General features: G+C 43.6%; 2 protein-coding genes across 2 annotated transcripts in view; one reads left to right on the top strand and one right to left on the bottom strand.

The window, feature by feature from the left end:
* Positions 1 to 18,665, top strand: part of LOC310993785 (uncharacterized protein) — a gene marked incomplete at its 3' end in the record, with an annotated part of 95,599 nt that overhangs the window by 73,457 nt on the left and 3,477 nt on the right. The gene's annotated exons all lie outside the window — the stretch shown is intronic.
* LOC310993699 (scavenger receptor cysteine-rich type 1 protein M130-like) overlaps positions 3,098 to 18,665 on the bottom strand; it is a 149,963-nt gene continuing 134,395 nt past the window's right edge. The window contains exons 17-20 of the mRNA XM_083982132.1: positions 11,990 to 12,304; positions 11,619 to 11,900; positions 3,843 to 3,940; positions 3,098 to 3,735 (exon numbers count right to left, since the gene is read on the bottom strand). Of these exons, the coding sequence (XP_083838258.1) occupies positions 3,616 to 3,735; positions 3,843 to 3,940; positions 11,619 to 11,900; positions 11,990 to 12,304 (815 nt within the window). The 3' untranslated portion in view covers positions 3,098 to 3,615. The remainder of the gene's footprint in view (positions 3,736 to 3,842; positions 3,941 to 11,618; positions 11,901 to 11,989; positions 12,305 to 18,665) is intronic.

Raw genomic sequence — 18,665 nt, 5'->3', positions numbered from 1 at the left:
ATAATTCAGACTAAAAAAAAATTTTTTGTGGAAAAGCAATACTTTCATTCTGTACCCCTCTAAAGGCCCCATGGATGTATTATTTTTGAAAAAATATAGCTTTTAATGAATATTCTACATATTCAACCTTTAATGTCTCACGTTCTCAACAACATACATGTGGCTTCATGCAGTCTTGCTCTACTCCGTTATATGGTACGGTAAGCTGACTACTAACCAGTACTGCCGCCTAGCGGTCAAACATGTAATAACATCTAATCATAACATCCCCCCTTTTCTAAGGTAAAATGCATTAACATGAATCATCACATTAGCTGTGTCAGTTATTTCAACCATTTCACATTCAGCATAACCCTGCAACACATAAGCAGTATAAACAGTTTATATCAGATTGCATAACTCATATCTAAGCCAACACTAGACCATTTAGAACACATTCACAACATCAATCAATATTCATTTTGTTCAACATCTTTAACATGCATATTGAATTTTCTTTGTTTATAAGTTCAGTCTATCAGGCTTTCTGATTTCTCTTGTGGACCTTCTTAACTCAGGTTCGCTTGGAGTAGGTGTGTGAGAGTCAGTGTTACAGTCCATAACAGGTGTAGGAATTACCTGAGATTCACCACAGGTTACACTGAGCTCACCAACAGTCCCTTGAGGAGTCTTTAATAGACTGCGACGATTGCGTCTGAGGATTTGTCCATCATCAGTTTTCACCGTGTACGATCGTGGAGCGACTTCTTGCAGGACAGTTGCTTTTGTACTCCATCCATCAGCATCCTCAATCCTGACTGTGTTGTTGGTAGTCAGTGGAGGGAGATGCTTGGTTGTTCTGTCATAGAATGACTTTTGCATCATTTTCTGTTGTCGTAGCTTATGTTCAATCTTTGAGTGATTCTTTTGCTTTAATTTGTCGTTTTGATGACTCTGCAATGTTGTTCGTAGCTTCCTCTTCATCAGCAGTTCAGCTGGTGACAGGCCGCACTGAAGAGGTGATGCTCTGTAGCTCAATAAAGCCAGATAGGGATCCGAGTCACTGTCAGCTGCTTTCTTTAGGAGTTGCTTGAGAATGTGAACTCCTTTTTCAGCTTGCCCGTTTGACTGTGCATAGTGTGGGCTTGACGTCACATGCTTGAAATCATATTGCACTGCAAACTTCTGCCATTCTTTGCTGCTGAAGCAGGGGCCATTGTCGCTCACCACGGTGTGTGGGATGCCATGCCTGGCGAAGATAGATTTAGCATGTGTTATGACACAAGTTGATGTTGAGCTTAGTGTGCAGTATTGTGCAGAGTGAAAGAAGTGTGGCGCTGACTGACTGTAGATTGCCTGAACAGGCTCACTCACAGAAGCATATTGGCTGCAGTGACATGTGAACTGCGGCTTGATTTGTGAATTTGTGACAAATCTGCGGACGGAAGTGCAGCACAGCTGTTGTTCGGTACGGTAACCAGTTAAATCAGACACCAGTTGGGCCATAACACCGGTATTTTTGAAGCAGCAGGGAGCAGTGTGTGTTTTTCTGCCTTGTCCTAAGCCGCGGACAGCGGGGAAGTGGATTGTTTTGACCGCCAGGGGGGCGTTCCATACGGGCCGTGACGTCACATGAAAGCTATCAATAGGCACTCAACGATGAACAAACATCTTGCAGCAAATTGTGCTCATGCGCACAAACATCAACAGAGCCACTGGGAGCTACTGCCACAACAAAGCTGAAAACAGAGATCAAATTATTTTTTTCCGAACAGCTTTTAATGTGGCAGCTTCAGGACACTTGGGTCAGTATGGAGGTATCTGGATGTTTCATATGCTGTGTCTCAAATCGCACACTTCTCTTGCACTGCACTGCTTTACAGTACACTGTAAGGCAGTGCACTGCACTCAAATTTCGACAGGCTAGCACCGTCTCAAATCAAACACTGCTGCTGCGCACTTACCGGAAATGACTCGACAGCTGCTTCTTCTATTTTTTAAATTCTGATTGCAACCATAGCAACCGGCCGTTGTAACCCTATCGCCGACACTTGACAGCGCTTTTTGCCGATCAAAACGAGCTATTAAGTTGTGTTTTATTGTGTTAGTGTTGTTGTTGTGCTGTTATGAGTGTTTTTTAAAGACATTTACGCCGGTGTCAGCTCCGTCGCTGCTCAAAGCAACCGCTGCCGTTTGAAAAGTAGTGACGTGTTTCCGCTACGTCACTAAGATGGCGGCCGTTAAGTGTGGAAAGTATCCATCGATCCACACTCAATTTTCTGGCCGTTTGAGTGCGCCAATTGAGTGCACTTAAGTGTAAGTGCAGAAGTGCGCGATTTGGGACACACCAATAGTGTGTGTTTGGACCATTCAAAAGTGAACTCTATCCGCCGCCATTATATGAAAATCCGTTGCCAGCCAGACCCCCCCTGGAACTCCTAAAGCATTTTGATGACGATGAAAGTTCTCCAAACCCTTTGTTGGCATGACGGTGAGTAGAAAATTGGTGAATTATTTATTTTGGGCGAAGTATCCCTTTAATTTTTTAAAATGTGTTAAATGTTTGAAATGTTTGCAAAAAATTTACATGTTAACTTTGACACACTAATGTTTATATTTTCTTATATATATTTATAGACAGTGAAGCATGAAGCAACGAGGTAGCTGTTATTAATGGCTAAATAAACTATTTACTATATCGCCGTTTAGACTAATCTGATGTTTGTAAAGTTTATAAAACCAATGATTGGACAAACATTACTATTTATGTGTGCACATTTTTGTAATTAGTCATGGTTATCATAGATTAGCCGGGCTAACGGTTAGCTACCTGTTTAACTTTAATAACTCAGTGACTCAATAAACGGTCCATAAAAAATAAAAATTCTCCAGTGGATATCTGAGTTCCAACATGACTGAGCTAACTGGAGTAGTTTCATGTCGTGTCCGACAACGGGAGGGTTTTAACAGCTGACGTCCTGCTGTTAGCTTAGCTACCGTTAGCTTAGCTACCGTTAGCTGTCCCTGTTAGCTGCAGCCACTGATGCTTTCTAGACACCGTGATTCCCCCAAACTGAATAAATACAACACATAGCAACACAAAACACACACACAGAAATAGTAATGTTTCTTCAATCATTTCAGATTTGTCTAAACGGTGATAGGGCGTGAAAAATATGATATATAGCTAAACTCTCGTTCGTTACTATAGATCTCATTCTACATGCAGGTTTTCTACCCGGAAGTAGAATGTAAACAACAAGGAGATTCGGTCTATAGTCAGGAATCATCAGGTGACTTGTATGTGACAGACGGTTCATACAGATTTCCTCTCTGCTCTGCCTCAGATTCAGAAAGTCCCAACAGTCCTGAAGATGATGATCCAAAATCCAGGTGTTTGCTCTTTGCCTTTGAAAGCATCGTCACTGTACTTTCAGTCTCTAAACCAAAAAAATACGTGTTGCAAAAACCTGTTGATCACATGAGAATGAGAGGAGAGATGAAACCACAGATGATTTCCTCCCGCAGGATCTCAGTGACACTCTAAAGGGAACATCTGAGGGACGATGCTGCATCGTTGACTGAGCTGATGGACAGGTGTGTGGCAGCCGACGAGTCCGGATGTCAGTCAAGTTGCTACTCTGCAGCCTGGACTCCTTCTTCTTCAGCTGGCCCTCCCTCAGCTGTGGAAACACCCAGGTTGAAAGGCTGCAGCTCTTTGGCCTCCTGTTGGCCCGGCTTCTGCCCCCTGGTGGCCTGGAAAGATGTGGCAGCACACACAGACAAGAGACTTCAGTTCAACACACAGGAGCTGAGAGCTTCATGTCAGACAGAGCTCAGGTCAACAAAGGAGAGTCTGGTACCTTAAGGATGAGACAGATGACGGTGATGAGCAGCAGCAGCAGCAGACCAAGAGTCAGGACGACCAGTCTGATGATACGACCTGTTGGATCTGATGGATCTGATGAGACACATTCAGTCATCACGTTACATCACATGACATGAGTACAACAGCTTCATTAACCTGGCAAATCCAACCTGGTGCTACAATTTACTGATATTGTAGGTCTACTAGAATATATCGGAAGATTTTCTTTTGAATTGCTCCTGTTTTGCAGCAGCGATGAATGGGAGCAGACCGATCTTACGCTGTTTGGGCAGTTTACATCCCACAAATCGCTTTTTTCTTTTTCACAGACAGCGTCAGATGGCTGTTCAAACATGCACAGGGATTTGTTTACTCCAAGAAAGCCAACATTTCAGTAAACAGAGCTGCAATACAAAGTCTTGTGGGATGTAAACAGTACTATACAGAACTACTGCATAACAGTCTGAGACATTAAAAAGAAAATCTTCAGATTCATTCTTTTAGACCTAAAATATTAGGAAACTGTAGAACAAGGTAGAATTTGCCTGGAATTGTCCTTTAATCAGACCTCTGTGATGTGTCTGAAGTGACCTCAACATGTCTGAGTCAGTTCTTAGAGAATAAGCACAGACAGGTGAAATGTGCTTCAACTCACCTGAGACGGTGAGGGACAGTCGACGGCTCTCAGAGGAGAAGTGATGAGGAACAACGTAGAGGTGATAAACACAGCTGTAGTTTCCTTGGTGGGCGGGCTCTGCAGCAGGAAACAGGAAGGAGGCGGAGTGATTGACAGCTGGCTGGGTGTAGTTGTCCGTTGTGTTGGAGGAGGTGAAGGTGAGCTGGAAGGAGCCTCCTGGGTACTGTGGCTGGATGGAGCAGCTGATGCTGAAGTTGGAGCCCATCAACATGCCTGAATAACCCTGCTGCTGGGCCTGGGAGACCCCGTACATGGAGGACACAGAGATGATTGGCTGGACCAGCAGGTCTGCAAACAGAGAGATGAAATCAGTTTCTAAAAGTACTCTAATCTTCACTGAAGAGATAACAAGACAATATGTATATTTTGGGGGGCTTTTGCCTTTAATCAATAGTGTAGAGAGACAGGAAATGGGGAGGCAGAGAGAGGGGGAATGACATGCAGCAAAGGGCCGCCCGAGTCGGGATTCAATACGGGGCTGGCTGCAGTGAGGACTGCACATGCAGCACCGAGCTAAATGACACACCTAACAAGACAATATTGATCTTAATAGGCTCTATGCCGAGGGTCACATGACCAAACCGGAAACCGGGTAACTCCACTTCCGCTGAGATTCTGACAAGCACAACGCGCGGTAAAAACGAATCAAACCCACTTCATTTTTCCACGATTTTGTTGTTGCTCTTCCCAGGATGGCACAACAACTTTTTTATTCACGATGCCTGCAGGAATTACCCAATCTGAGCATGTCCGACGTCCATCGAATCATATCTAAAGCTCCTACCACGAAAATGGACAAGCTTAATGTTAATACTTGTGCTAATGCTAACTCTCGCTGTCTGTACTGCCAGGTTATAGACTACTTGTTCCCTGCAAATTCTCACGATTGATTACTGGCTGAGTTAATCTGTTTTTATGAGCCTGTCATCGGTTCACTGCTATTCCAACATGGAAATAAACATTAAGACTTCCACTGCTTATTTTCTTCATATGTAATGTAGCCTATAATGTAAAAAAAACTCTTGTGGACATGGTAAAAAGGTTAAAAGCTCTAAAAAATGCCTTCTCTATATTTCTGTATACTTTGCAATTACCAGTTTGAAAAAAAGATTACACAAAGGAATGAAATATGAAGTTTATTCAACAATGTCCATTGTTAACATAAAAAAAACATTTAATATACAACTTGTAACCTCCTTGTATGACGTCGGTCTGAAGGAAGTGCCGGCTGCAGACGGTGGTGCTCTTTTTTATTATGAAGTTTTTTCTTTTAATATTGTGAATCCACCTCTTTCTTTGGTCCACATCCTAGGGGAACGAATGTAAACTGACAGAGCTGTTGAATCTCCCTGACATAGGGCATTCAGGAACACAGCAAAAGCTGTGGTTGCTAGCACTTTGCCTTGGCTGGCACTTCACCTTCTTTTCCCTGTCTTTACTCGACATTTTTCAAACATAAAACATAAAAGCGATAAAAAACATTATACATTACATACAACATAAAAGAGACTATAACGTTCATAGGCGTCATTTACGCTGGGGACGCTGGGGACATGTCCCCACCACTTTTTGTCAAGAACAATTTTGTCCCCACCACAATAGTGTTGTGTCGTTCGCGAGTGATTCGTTCGAAGGAACGAATTATTTAAGTGAACGTACTGACTAGAATCACTTCCTGACCTGATTCGTTCCTTTCTCAGTTCAGTAGTTGAGCTCAGCAGCGAGCGTGCAGGCCGACAGTGGAACTGCTGTGTGGTCTGTGAATCACTGAATGACCTGCGAATCTGGTGGCGGAGACTCTTGTTGCGAGGGAACGGTGCATGTTCAGTGATGCGTTCACTGACAGTCGGGGCTGAGAGCTCCAGTTCACTCTCTGTGCGCGTGGTGCACTGTACTGGGGGCTGAGGGCTCCAGTTCACTCTCTGTACGCGTCGTTCACTGCATGTACTGGGGGCTGAGGCCGCCCATTCACTCCGTGTCGTTCGCGAACGTACTGACACGGTGATTCACGTCCGCGCTGCCACTTACTCACTCATTACCTGCGAACCTACTGCGCACACAGAGAACTGCTGCTGAGGACGTGATTCAGGTTCGCGCTGCCACTCACTCACTCATAATTCGCAAACCTACTGCACACACAGAGAACTGCCGCTGGGGAAGCTGTTACTCACTCACTCACTGGTGATTCGTGAACCTGCACCAGAGAACTGCTGCTGCAGAAGTGATTCAGGTTCACGTACTGTGCTGAATGTGGCGCTGTGTCACTCACTGCCTGGTGTACTGCATGCACAGAGCTGTGTAGCGTCATGTTAAGCGAATGTACTGTGCACACAGGACTGCTTCTCCCACGAATGTCTGTACTGTACTGTACTGTACTACGTATGCCCCCCCCTTTTTTTTTTTTTTTTTTGCACCGGCGAAGACGACCATAACATCTGACGGGGGGGGGGGGGGGGTGGTAGTGATTCGGTGAACGAATTTTTTGAACGACTCATTTTAAGGAACTGATTCTAGTGATTCAGTACAGTCAAAAGAACTGTCGATCCCATCACTACACCACAAAATTAACTTAACATTATCCTAATGAAGAATGACGAAAAAACGTTGATAAACTATGACAAAATAGGCAGCCGAAACAGTGTGCACGGCGCAGAGCTTCTGCCGCGGAGCCAACTCGCAACAATGTAGCTTCGATTAAAGAGTTCTCACAGCCCGGAGCGGCGCGCTGCGTGCATCCTCGCAGGCGCTTCACACAGGGAGCTGCTTCTCCTGCTCTCTCCGCGCCTGTAAAACATCGACTCCACTCGTCTGTAGCCTACTCAGTTTTCCACACACACAGGTCTGTCTCTAGCTCTGTATGTATGGATGTGTGTGTGTGTGTCGTGTGCAGACGCAACTGACAAATATTTATAGACGGACAAGCAACAACTTAATTACCGGTAATCATCATTTTATTTTGAAAATTAACCGGATTCTCTCGCCTTTTCTGTGCCCAACTTCCTGTCTGGTACGATCCGTCTATCCAGCTTGACAACGGCGCTCACGGCTTGCGTGAAAAATAGAACAGACGCCGAACTGAAGGGCGGCCTCCACGCGGGGTCGATTGTACCGGATGAGACAGCACCCGATATGCTTAATATTTGGGTGCAAAGTCACAGTTAACGAAATCAACATAATCTGTCCCTTCAAAATAAAGTTTGTAACGTGTCTGTTCGGAGCAGCTGCTGACAGTGACAGTTCCTCATCACTAAACCTGAGCCACCATCCGATCCTTCCTCACTCACGTCGTGACGACGGGACAAATTGGACATATATTATTCTGTGTTTTTCCTCTCTATAACCGTCTCGTTTCAGTTTTTGCCGGTTGGCAATCATCTGGTGCACCCGCTGTTTCTCTGTTTCTCACTCACTCTCGATGCGCATAGATGTTATAAAAAAATAAAAAGGACCTACTGCAGTATAGTCTAACAATTCACGACCACAGCTGATCACCAGCTTGTCATGCCACACCTGTCACGTCTCTAAACACAACTACGGGCTTCTTCTTCTTTTCTTTTTTTTGTTTTTTTTGCTGCGGTCCGGCGGAGAATAATGGTCATACGTATGTATATATATGGTCATTGTCCCCACCACTTTTCAAAGTAAACTGACGCCCTTGATAACGTTATAACTACCTGTAGCAAAAGAACGCATAGAAGTAGCTGGCTGTGGTTGGTTTGTGGTTGATTTGTTTTTACCGCGCGTTGTGCTTGTCAGAATCTAAGCGGAAGTGGAGTTACCCGGTTTCCGGTTTGGTCATGTGACCCTCGGCATAGAGCCTATTTAGGGCTGCAACTAACAATTATTTTCATCATCAGTTAATCTGTCGATGATTTAAACAATTAACGATTAGTTGTTTTTGTCAATAAAATGTTAAAAATTTTTGAAAAATAGAAATAAGTATTTCCCAAACCGCAAGATGACGTGTCCACAAACCAAAGAGATGCTCAGTTTGTTGTCGTAAAGAAACAAAGAAACCAGAAATATTCACATCAGTTATAATTAATTATTAAATTTTATTACTGTAATTTCCCATCAATGGGATCAATAAAGTGTCTATCAATCAATCAATAAATTAATACGAGGTAATGAGGTGCGCGAAAAAAAAAGCTCGTCGCACCAAATTTCCCTCTGTTGTATTTTTATTTAGATTTAATTAAATGTAGACCGTGTTGATTGAAGCTGCAGCCAACGTGTCTGGCTGTGGTAAATAATCCTCAGAATGGATTTCTCATGGCTCCAATCCCGTTCTTCCTTTGGAGTGAGCAGCGTGTCAGACACACAGCCAAAAAACATCCAGAGAGCATCGTGGTTCACCGATGAGTATGATTTATGGTCAGACAGGAAAATCAAAATAAGATGTAATATGATGCTTCTGGTGGAGAGACGATGTGTCTGTTCAGTCCAGTGATGCTGCATTAATTGGATGGACCAATTTATGATAAAGTTGTTCTACATCTTAGGTTCAGTGGAGACGACCGACTGTCACTGTAGTATACAGAAATATTACTAACTGAAGGACTCACCTGAACAGGTGATCTCCACGGTGGAGGAAGCTGATGATGAATGTGAACACTCCCTCAGGGTAGATCCAGACCGAACACAGTGAGTGTCGATCCCCCACACAGACCTCTCTGTGGACTCCTCTCTTCTTCTTATTGAAACAGCAGAGCCACAGTCCAGATCTCTACAGGCTACAGATGCTGCCTTCAGGTTCCAGTTCCAGCTGTCCACTGGTCTCCACTCTCCTTGTTTCATCTGCAGTTCACCTGCACAGCGACTGGCTCCTCCCACCAACCTGACGGGCTCTGAACACAGAGAAGAGAGTGAAGAGTTAAAGAAGTGAGTTTAATTAAAACAGAAATGAAGCAAATCCAACCTGTAGCTCCACTTGTACCTGAGCAGGTGAGTCCAACAGCTTTGCCAGGTGAGCAGCTGGTTCTAGTTGAGCCTGAGCTTCTACAGTCCAGGAGAGCTGACTCGTTGCCTCCACACTGGAACTCTTTGGTCCACATTGGAGCCTCCACTGCTCCATAGAGCGCCCCCTGGAGGACTGAAGGAGCCCCACAGCCAAGCTCCCTACAGACCACCTCTGCATCCTGCTGGTCAAAGTCATCTTCACACACTGAGGACCACCACTGGTCAGACTGGTTGGACTTGACCTCCAGTCTGCCTGAACACACACTGGTCCCATTCACCAGCCTGACAGGGTCTGCAGAGAGAGACACAACATAGACAGGACAGATTATGCACTGCTGATGTTTGTATCAAAAGAGTTCATATATCATGAAATATTAGAAAACAACACGGTGACGACAAGGTTGGCAGTAGAGGTGTGTGTATATATATAGATATATATGTGTGTGTGTATATATATATATATATATATATATATATACATACATACAAAGATTGAACAAAACAATAAATGATTGGCTCTGACCTCCCTCAAGCGAGCCCCTATAATGTGGACATAACACGGATACATAATATACATAATAGCCTATTTGTTTGAACCGATTGAATGGTTTGTAAAAAGAAAAAAAAAATTTATCTAATTAGAGGCTTTGTAATTAATTAATTAATCGCATTTTAATCGCATATAAATATTTGACCTGAGAACAGTGAGAAGCATTTTTTTGTCACATGGATTTCAGTATACCATTGAATGACTGAATACATAAGCTTAAGCAAGGTGGTACTTAACCAAGACCAACAGACTAGGGATACAAATTATCAATTAATTAATTAGCCTAATCGATATTTGATACATAAATGGTCTTTCCTGCCAATACACTATGATGATTACTGTAGTATTCAACTAGGCGACTTAAATCACAGTAGCAAACTGATTTGTTGAAGGGCGTCAGTTTACTTTGAAAAGTGGTGGGGACAATGATCATAAGTTGTTGTTGTTGCGAGTTATTGGCTCTGGCAGAAGTTCTGCGCCGTGCACACTGTTTCGGCTGCCTATTCTGTCATAGTTTATCAACGTTTTTTCGTCATTCTTCATTAGGATCATGTTAAGTTCATTTTGTGGTGGGGACAAAATTGTTCTTGACAAAAAGTGGTGGGGACATGTCCCCAGCATCCCCAGCGTAAATGACGCCTATCAGCCTGATGTAAACATTAATAAATCTCAGTAACCAATCACACAGGCAGCTCCATATTGTCCCTGTGTGATGTTCAGGGACAGGTCAGGACAGTCTGAAGACAGACAGCTCTGAGCTGAGGTTGAAGTCTTATGCACCGTGGACAGTGACAGGTCTGTAGCTACATCTTGACCACATATCAGCTGTTCAGCTGCAGCAGAGGAAACTCCGCTGTTCTCAGCTTCCCCGCGACGAGCGCTTTTTTTTTTTTTTAACTAAGCGACCGGCTAAACTACGGCAGGATACTGTAAACCAACGCGGATCAGGTGTGTTTATCAAACCTTGGTCGCTGTGCTGAGGCACCGGGTCGGTTTGAGCTGCCGTCAGGCTGCATTAAAACTCCTCAGGCAGCTCCGTGTCGGTGGCTTTTTGACTCGTTACTCACTGGTTTCTGTGTGTTAGCGATGGTACAGGCTGAGGCCAGTATACAACAGGTAACAGTGTTGTTGTCTCTTTTCACCTCCTCTCTCCCTTGCAGTGATCAGTGTCGGCGGCTTGTTAGATGATTGTGCTCCTAATCAGTACGCCTGAAACTCATCCAGTGAGAAACGTTCTGCGGTGCAAAACAAGTGCGATTAAAATGCGTTAATTTTTTTAACGCGTTAATTTTTGTGTAATTAATTAATCGTAATTAACGCGTTAAAGTCCCGGCCCTAATATATACTGTATATATCTCTTATGAAACATCTTGTTGATCAGTTGAATGGCATCAAAGTATGGAAGTTGATTTGTTGACTAAAGACGTTGCGATATTAAATGTCTTGTTTTCAGACCTTCATTCACTCACATACAAAAAGAACATGTCACTAAACGTTTCTGCACCACAACAAAGGAAGGAGACACTAAACCTGACTGTCACTGGTGATGTCACTGAAGGACTTACCTGAACAGGTGATCTCCACGGTGGAGGAAGAGGAAGTTGAATATGAACACTCCCTCAGGGTAAATCCAGACTGAACACAGTCAGTGTCGATCTCCCACACAGACCTCTCTGAGGACTCCTCTCTTCTTCTTGTTGAAACAGCAGAGCCACAGTCCAGATCTCTACAGGCTACAGATGCTTCCTTCAGGTTCCAGTGGCTGCCGTCCACTGGTCTCCACTCTCCTTGTTTCAGCTGCAGTTCACCTGCACAGCGACTGGCTCCTCCCACCAACCTGACAGACTCTGAACACAGAGAAGAGAGTGAAGAGTAAAAGAAGTGAGTTTAATTAAAACAGAAATGAAGCAAATCCAACCTGTAGCTCCACTTGTACCTGAGCAGGTGAGTCCAACAGCTTTGCCAGGTGAGCAGCTGGTTCTAGTTGAGCCTGAGCTTCTACAGTCCAGGAGAGCTGACTCGTTGCCTCCACACTGGAACTCTTTGGTCCACATTGGAGCCTCCACTGCTCCATAGAGCGCCCCCTGGAGGACTGAAGGAGCCCCACAGCCAAGCTCCCTACAGACCACCTCTGCATCCTGCTGGTCAAAGTCATCTTCACACACTGAGGACCACCACTGGTCAGACTGGTTGGACCTGACCTCCAGTCTGCCTGAACACACACTGGTCCCATTCACCAGCCTGACAGAGTCTGCAGAGAGAGACACAACATAGACAGGACAGATTATGCACTGCTGATGTTTGTATCAAAAGAGTTCATATATCATGAAATATTAGAAAACAAAGAAATTCTGTATAGAATCAGATGTTCAGCAGCAGTGACCACCCCCATATAGTCAGAGTGGTACGATCTTTTTTCATACGCACATTGTGCGACGATTTGACAACAAGGTTGGCAGAATCAGACTCAACAAATCAACAACAATTCAGGGTCTATCCTATAAACACTGTTAGGGCTGGGCGATAAAACGATAACGATATATATCGCGATAGACATGTGATCAATATCAATAGAAAATGGGGTCGATAGAACGTTCGATAATTTCACTGAGTTCTGTTAGAAAAAAATAGGAAGAAAGGCCGAGCCGGAAACCGCACGGCATTCTGGGGGGTGTAGGCAGAGGAAGGGCTTTGGCCTCTCGACCTATCACGGCCGAGCCTGAACCGCAAGGCATTCTGGGGGGTGTAGGCAGAGGAAGGGCTTTGGCCTCTCGACCTATCACGGCCGAGCCTGAACCGCAAGGCATTCTGGGAAATGCTAACAGAAAAAAAAAAGAAGCAACAACGGCTAGCTGACGACGAGGAGTGAAACCGAAACGGGAAGATGAGTGCGGCAGCACGAGAGGAAATTGTAAATAAAAAAGGAAACGTCACGTCACCAGTTTGGCAGTATTTTGGATTTTTTAAGTCCGACACGAATCAGAGTAATACTGTCTGCAAACTTTGCAAGGTCGTCGTCCCGACCAAGTCTGGGAACACGACAAACTTATTTTACCACCTGAGCCGCTCTCACCCGCTGGAGTACAGCAGTATCAAACAGCCACAACCATCTACATCAGCCGGTGCAAGTGGAACAGCACCGAAGCGGCAACAACAGACCACCATCGAGAGGTACTCGGCAGCAGTGCCATACGATAAAAATTCAAAACGTTATAAAGAAATAACGGATGCAGTGGTGTATCAATTAGCGAAGGACATGCTACCGCTCAGCATAGTTGAGAAGTCTGGGTATAAGAATCTCATACACGTGCTGGACCCCCGTCATGTTCTACCTGGCCGAAAGCACTTTTCCAAGACAGCTATTCCTAAGCTTTACACAATGTGCAGGGAATCCGTGGAAAAGGAGATACTGTTAGCAAAGCACTTTGCGACAACCTCCGACATGTGGTCAAGCCGTTCATGCGAGCCATACCTAAGCTTGACAATTCATTTCATCGACAATGACTGGGTTCTGAAAACACGATGCCTGGAAACTGCGTATTTCCCCGAAGACCACACCGGGGAGATAATAGCAGAAGGCTTGAAGGAGGCACTGTTGTCCTGGAGTCTGGCTGAGGAAAAAATGGTGTGCATCACCACAGACAGCGGGGCAAATATAGTGAAGGCAACTTCATTAAACAAGTGGACACGGCTGCAGTGCTTTGGCCATCGTTTGCACTCAGCAATTGGTGAGTAGAATTCTCTGTTGATTATGTTGACTTAATCAGCCAATAGAACATGATAAAAGTTTTTTGTTGTTGTTGTTGTTGTTATCATTCTCATTATTTTCCCCGTTTTTTGTTGTTGTTGTTATTGTTATTATTATTATTGATTTATCAGTTACCAGTTATTTACACTGTATTTACTTTTGTATTTCTGCAGGTGTGGCAGGGAAGGATAAAAGAGTGGAAAGGGCTGTTGGAGTGTGTAAGAAGGTGGTCTGTGCCTTCTCCTACTCCTGGAAGAAAAAGAGGGAGCTTTTTAAAGCTCAGGAACGTCTCCATCTCCCAAAACACCAGCTGGTCACAGAGTCACCAACCAGGTGGGGCTCAAGACAGAAGATGGTGGCAAGGGTCCTCGAACAACAAAAGGCAATCACTGAAGTTTTGTCTGCAGACAAAAACAACAGGCACCTGATCCCTACATGGCAGGACATTGGTGTTCTGGAGTCACTGCATGAGGCCTTAACTCCTCTTCTGGAGTTCACAGACTCCCTCTCTGGGGAGTCATACGTGACAGTCTCCTATGTCAAGCCAGTGCTCCACCTGTTCCGTACAGATTTGCTGAAGGAAAAAGACCAGGACACTCAACTCACAAAAGACCTGAAGACCACGATAATGACCTATCTTGATGAGAAATATGCCGACAATGCAACAGATGATCTCCTCAACATGGCTGCCTATGTGGATCCCAGATTCAAAGCACAGTACATCAGCCCGGAAAAGGTAGAGGCCATTAAAGAAAGAGCAGTGTCTGAAATGTTGGATGAAAACCCAGGCCAATCAGAGGCAGAGGTTTCAGAGGGAACAGCAGGCCAGGGTGCAGAAGGAGAAGCTGCCACACCTCTCCCACTGGGTGTGAAGAAACAACGTAAATCATTAGGTAGTTTCTTCAAAAAACAAAGTCAAGACGATGAAGAAGATGCCTCACCTCTCACTGAAAGGCAAAAAGTGGAAAATGAGCTGGAAAGCTACCTAAAATGCCTGGATGCCGACAGTGAGTCTGACCCCCTTGAGTGGTGGAAGGTACATGAGCGCAAGTTTCCCAGAATGTCGCAGCTTGCCAAAAGATACTTGTGCATTCCAGCCACCAGCACCCCCTCTGAAAGAATTTTTAGTACTGGGGGTAATATTGTGACATGTACCAGGGCAGCCTTAAAACCTGGGATGGTCAATCAGCTTGTCTTCCTTGCACAAAATCTGCAGTGAGGCAATTGTTGAGTAACTTGCAGTGAAGCAGTGTTTGAGTTGTTGCAGCCAGTGAAGCAATGGTTGAGTAGTTGCTTGAGTTATTTTTTTAATATGCTGAAGTTGGTTTGATATTTCCATAAATGACTGAAGAGGGTAACAGGTTTGTTTTGTCACAGATGTTCAGACGCAAGTTTATTCTGATGTTTACAATATTCTGTAAGACATGTTTGTTTCTGCTTGCTTAATGTGACTGTTATTTATTTGCATATATTGTTACCAGTATGGCTTTAAAGCCTGAGTTGTACACTACTAATTTCTTAATTACAATACTTTGCACATTTTGTTGGATTAAGCATTTATTTAATGTCAATATTTGCACATCGACCAGTATTTTCATTTATTTGACTGTTTTTCATAATGCTGACCTCGTTTTAAAGGTTAAAGGTTATATTTAAAATAAAAGTATTTAAATTCAGCCTTTTTTCTCCTGGTCTTTATTTAGAATAGTTTTTTTTTTTTTTTATCAATAATTATCGATATCGACTGATATGAAACACTTATATCGTGATACATTTTTTAGTCATATCGCCCAGCCCTAAACACTGTATATATATATATATATATAGTATGTGTGAGCCATTTTAGCTTTTATTTTGGTGTTTTGTATGTGGCGGTTTTATTGTTGTAACCTCCGTTGGCACTGGAAGTGGCGTCACGCACTTCCGGGTGACAGGGGTGATTTAAACCCAGGACAGTCAGTGCCAGGTGTAGCTGGTCCAAGGCAAACAGTTTTTGACCGTGTCATTATGCCTTTTGTGTCCTGCCTGCCACATGGAATGAGGTATTGTGTTGTCAATAAATGTGGTGTTTTTACCATTGGAACCTTGTTTTTGGGCACTCATTGTTTACGCACGCGTCCGAACACCAAGACCAGCCACCGTGACGGGGAAGAGGGCCACTTCAGTATGTGTGTGTGATATATATATATATATATATATATATATATAGAGAGAGAGAGAGAGAGAGAGAGAGAGAGAGCGCCGTGGACTGGTTTTCCTCCTGTCCTCCCCAATTTTTTCAGTCACCAGCCGCCACTGATAAAAACAAAGAAAACACTAAAAACAGAGTTAAAAAAACAAGAGCAAATAAAAGTAAAATAAAATAGATAAAGTTTTAAGTTCTCAGCTATAAGCATGTGAAAAGAGAAATGTTTTTAACCTGGATTTAAAAGTGTTTACAGTTGGGGCTGATTTCAGTTCTGCTAGTAGTTTGTTCCAGTTGTGTGCAGCATAACAGCTAAATGCTGCTTCACCATGTCTGGTCTGAACTCTGAGCTCCACTATCTGACCTGAGTCACTAGATCTCAGAGCTCTACTGGGTTTATACTCTACTGACATGTCATTCATGTATTCTGGACCTAAACCATTCAGTGATTTGTAAACCAGTAGCAGAACTTTAAAATCTATTCTGTAGCTGACTGGGAGCCAATGTAAGGTCTTAAGAACTGGGCTGATGTGATCTGATCTCTTTGTTCTGGTTAAAACTCGAGCTGCAGCGTTCTGAATGAGCTGCAGCTGTTTGATGCTTTTTTGGGGGAGACCAGTCAGAAGACCGTTACAGTAGTCAAGTCTACTGGAGATAAAAGCGTGAATCAGCTTCTCCTGATCAGTTTGGGACATAAAACCCTTAATTCTGGATATGTTCTTAAGTTGATAAAAGGCTGATTTGGTGACTGATTTGATATGGCTGTTGAAGGTCAGATCTGAGTCTATCAGCACGCCAAGGTTTCGGACTTGGTCTTTAGTTTCTAAAGACAGTGACTCAAGGTGTTTACTGACAGCAACCCTCTTCTCTTTATTTCCAAAAAAAATGACCTCAGTTTTTTCTTGATTTAACTGAAGGAAATTTTGGCTCATCCAATTTTTGACCTGTTCTAAACAGTGACATAATGACTCTATTGGACTGCAGTCATCTGGAGACAGTGCAAGATATATCTGTGTGTCATCTGCATAACTATGATAGTAGGGGTGTGACGATACACTCAACTCACGAGACGAGACGAGACACGAGATTGGGTTCACGAGATCGAGACGAGACGAGATTTTAAGAAAACTACAATGACAAAATATGACTGGACCAACAGACTTTTATTTAACTGAGTTGCACATGCATTTTGAAATGTTTTATTGTAACTATTTACGTGCATGATGTAAGCATGAGCTTTAAATACATTTCTTCTTCCACAAATTGAAACTAAAACTTAAATTTATAAAAGTTATTATACATTAAATAAAATGTAATATTTATTTATTTTTTTCAAGTGCAAACAATATTATGTGCAGTGTTTCCTCTAGGATTTTTTAAAGTAGTGGCAACAACCCCCCCTTCCCCCCAGTGCCATTTCACTACTCGGATCCCCCCGCCCCCCTCCCTCCCTCCCACGTCGGACGGTCCAGCGCATATGTTTATTACCGCCACAACGCGACCTGTCCATGTGTGTGTGTATGTCCTGGGACTCCGGATGGAAATTAGCATCGATGCTATAATCCGGCACATTTACATGTTTCTTATATGTACATTGATGTGCGCTGTCCCTGTCAAATAAACAAATAAAGTAAAGTAAGTAAAGTGCCCGTGTGTGTGTGTGTAAGTGTGTGTGTGTGTGTGTGTGTGTGTGTGTGTGTGTGTGTGTGTGTGTGTGTGTGTGTGCGCCAGAGAGAGAGTCGCGGCCGCCACAGAGTCGTTAATTAGCGCTGGATGCGCTGGTTGGTAAGTTTCGTTTTTGGAGGAATGAAGAACTCAGCTGAGCTGTGACTGAAAAGCACCTAAACCAAGTCGAGTAGAGTTATAACTGTGTAGTGGAAAGGGGTGCAAAGTAATGGTAACTGGTAGTGCAAACCCTGCTTTTTACATTTTTTAACATAAAAAAAAAAAAAAATCTCCCGAGACAGATTTTTAACGCGACGAGAAATATCGTCGAGTTTAATCTCGCGAGATCTCGTGGGACGAGATCTCGTCACACCCCTATATGATACTTGACATTAGAGTTCTGTAGAATTTGACCCAAAGGCAGCATATACAGGTTAAACAGAAGGGGTCCAAGGACTGACCCCTGAGGAACTCCACATGTCATAGCCACTCGATCGGATTGATAACTACCAATGGTCACAAAATAACTCCGTTCCTCTAAGTAGGACCTGAACCATTTTAGGACTGTCCCGCTGAGTCCTGCCCAGGTTTCCAACCTGTCCAGCAGTATACTGTGTGACAGTGTCAAACGCAGCACTGAGATCCAACAGGACCAGAACTGACACCTTGCCTGAGTCAGTGTTCAACCTTATGTCATTTAACACTCTAATAAGAGCTGTTGCTGTACTGTGGTGAGGTCGGAAGCCTGATTGAAATTTGTCAAAGAGTCCACTGGAGTTCAAGAAGTTGCTGAGTTGATTAAAAACCACTTTCTCAACGATCTTGGCTATAAAGAGAAGATTTGAGATGGGTCTGTAATTGGTTAAATTGGTTGTATCCAATGTTCTCTTTTTTAAGAGTGGCTTGATGGCAGCTACTTTCAGGGGTTTAGGAAACATGCCTGATTGAAGTGAGCAATTTATTATTTGCTGCAGATCTGTTTTGACAGAGCTTATAATAGTTTTAAAAAAGTCA

Source organism: Trachurus trachurus, assembly GCF_905171665.1.
Source record: "Trachurus trachurus genome assembly, chromosome: 11".
Lineage (NCBI taxonomy): Eukaryota > Metazoa > Chordata > Actinopteri > Carangiformes > Carangidae > Trachurus > Trachurus trachurus.
This window is presented reverse-complemented; position numbering and strand designations above follow the sequence as displayed.